This window comes from Haematobia irritans, chromosome 1, assembly GCF_050003625.1.
Source record: "Haematobia irritans isolate KBUSLIRL chromosome 1, ASM5000362v1, whole genome shotgun sequence".
NCBI classification, from domain to species: Eukaryota; Metazoa; Arthropoda; class Insecta; order Diptera; family Muscidae; genus Haematobia; species Haematobia irritans.
In genome coordinates, this window is record NC_134397.1 from 270961042 (window position 1) to 270963241 (window position 2200).

A 2200-nucleotide genomic window follows, 5' to 3' on the forward strand; every position below is an offset into this window, starting at 1 on the left:
CATACCGACCTTTACAGAAAAACAAGGTAAACAGTGTTATCAATAGTAGAAGAGAACCAAAGTACATTTGCGAGCCTAATATTCTATTGCTCTTATTGATTTGCAATCATAATAAATAAGTAATAATTCAGCAAATTGCCATATCTAATAACATTGTTTCATTCATAAATTTGATTCATTTCTTTATGGAAATCGAAATTATAAAATTCCGCAATCAAGACATTGAATATATTTCACATACCTACCACAACACCGTGCAAGCATTCGTTTTGAACTTGGCCATGTCAAAGTGAATCTATTGCCACTAAAGCGATATTTAAGTTAGGCCAGTCAATGGAGCTAATGGGACAAAGAAATTTAATTTACCATTTTAAGAACCACACGAACTCAGTTCAAGAAACACATGGCTCATAATTTTGGTCAAATTAGCAATGAACATTACTCGAAACATTTAAACATTTCCATGTACCCATTGTGAGCATACATACCACCCAGCCATAAACGGTAAACGGCTGGCCGAATGACCAAAAGGTAGCAGAATGTGATAGCGGACTGATGGAAAAAGTCGTGCGTTATTGTCATTTCTCCAACATGGTGAGGGCGGTGTTCGCTAAGCCATGGACAATAAAAACCAACGACATTGTCAAAATTTCATTCACTTCAGTGTGTCACCCAAACAGCAAAGAGCTCGACCGCCGTTCGACTTTGTGGATTACCTACCCTTCAAATTTAATTTTCCTAAGGATTAACTTCGACAGAAACATCTCTAAAAAAATGGCATCTCAACAAAAAATTGTTTACTCCCTATTGGTTGTATGTTTCCTGATCAGTGCTGTAATGTGTGAAACCAACAATGACAATGGAGGAGAAGTTATCGATGGAGATGTTGCTGGTAAGTTTTGAATAGTGGAAAAGCTCGATTTCTCGAAATTTCATCACCATTTCCGTTTCCTCTTTCGTCTCTACACAGAGGGTCGTACCTTTGGCCATCACTTCCTGAAACGTATGAGCTTTGCTGTGGTTCCCGGTGCTTTTGTGGTGGGTGTGATCACTACCTTATTGGCTGCCTTGACCGTGGTCTCCATGAAGGGTTTGGGTGTTGGTGTCATTCTCTTGGTCTTGGCCATTGGTCAAATGTTGTCTCGTGCCATTCCCACTGTCCAAGCTGCTGCCTATCATGCTCCCGCCCCAGTCCCCGTTGTCTACTCGCATAGTCATACCCAACAACCCGTTTGGCTCGAAAAGGAATGGTAATTCTCTTCAACTAATTTAAATTGTAATCCCCTTCAACCCCGAATTTTTGGATACCTCACCGAGTGATGTCACTTTGAGATTTTGTCTAGCAAGCTGCAGACTGAGATCTAGATGGTGATCTTCACTGATATGTGTAAATGTTCATGCTACCAAAAACTAATTTTAAGTTTTAGTTTATTTATTTAGTTATTTATATTTACAATTATTTATTTCTATTAATTTATTTATTTATTGAAGAAAAAGGGAAAAGAAGCAACAAATTGCTCACGAAATTTCTGTTAGAAAACCCATCAAAGAAATGTAATAAAAACAATTCGATATTTATCTTTTTTGTAAAAAAGTACAACACCGAATGTCTTCAATTTCACTTTTCAATTCAATCTGATTAGTATTCAGAACATCATCCATATAAGCAAATTTGTTTTGACAATATGTGTGGCTTTAAAAACGAAAGAAAGAAGTCAGCTATTAAATACGTGATTGCTTTTCCTAAAAAGAAGTACCAATACACCACTGATCATTAAACGTTTTGGTCATTTTTCTTGTATCCAAAATAGCCACCTAATACTTTTCTATATAGGTATGCAATGCAATATTGGATGTGATATTATGTAGTTGGATGTGCACGCAAAAAAATAATTCTTTCCTCCCAAACGAAATTTTAGACAAACAAAGTTCGTTTCTCATTTGCTTTTCGCTGTAAGGAAGTGTATTTGGGAGAAAAGTATATACTTTTTGTGATAAACGTTTATTCTTTTCCAGGATGTAAAAACAATTTCATAAGGACAAACTCAAAAAAAAAAAAAAAAAAAAAAAAAAAAAAAACATTGTTTTCTTGCTAATTGCATTTTCCCTCACATCTTTCTCACATCCACGATGCTTTTTAGTTCTTAACACCTTTTCCTGTAATACCAACAATGTAGAAGAAATTATACGATTTTATAAA

General features: G+C 35.4%; 1 protein-coding gene across 1 annotated transcript; it reads left to right on the top strand.

Moving 5' to 3' along the window:
- The first annotated feature begins 673 nt into the window (after positions 1-673).
- On the top strand, positions 674-1565 carry apn (apnoia). The gene is made up of 2 exons (XM_075293921.1): positions 674-892; positions 971-1565. Exons 1-2 carry the CDS (start codon positions 775-777, stop codon positions 1252-1254), a joined length of 402 nt encoding a protein of 133 aa, XP_075150036.1. The 5' UTR covers positions 674-774; the 3' UTR covers positions 1255-1565.
- The last annotated feature ends 635 nt before the right edge of the window (positions 1566-2200 follow it).

What these genes read in the sequence shown, in the direction of transcription:
- apn (XM_075293921.1), top strand. Translation starts at nt 775, where the DNA reads ATGGCATCTCAACAAAAAATTGTTTACTCCCTATTGGTTGTATGTTTC. An exon ending in TATCGATGGAGATGTTGCTG is followed by an intron (nt 893 to 970) that starts GTAAGTTTTGAA and finishes GTCTCTACACAG; the next exon opens with AGGGTCGTACCTTTGGCCAT.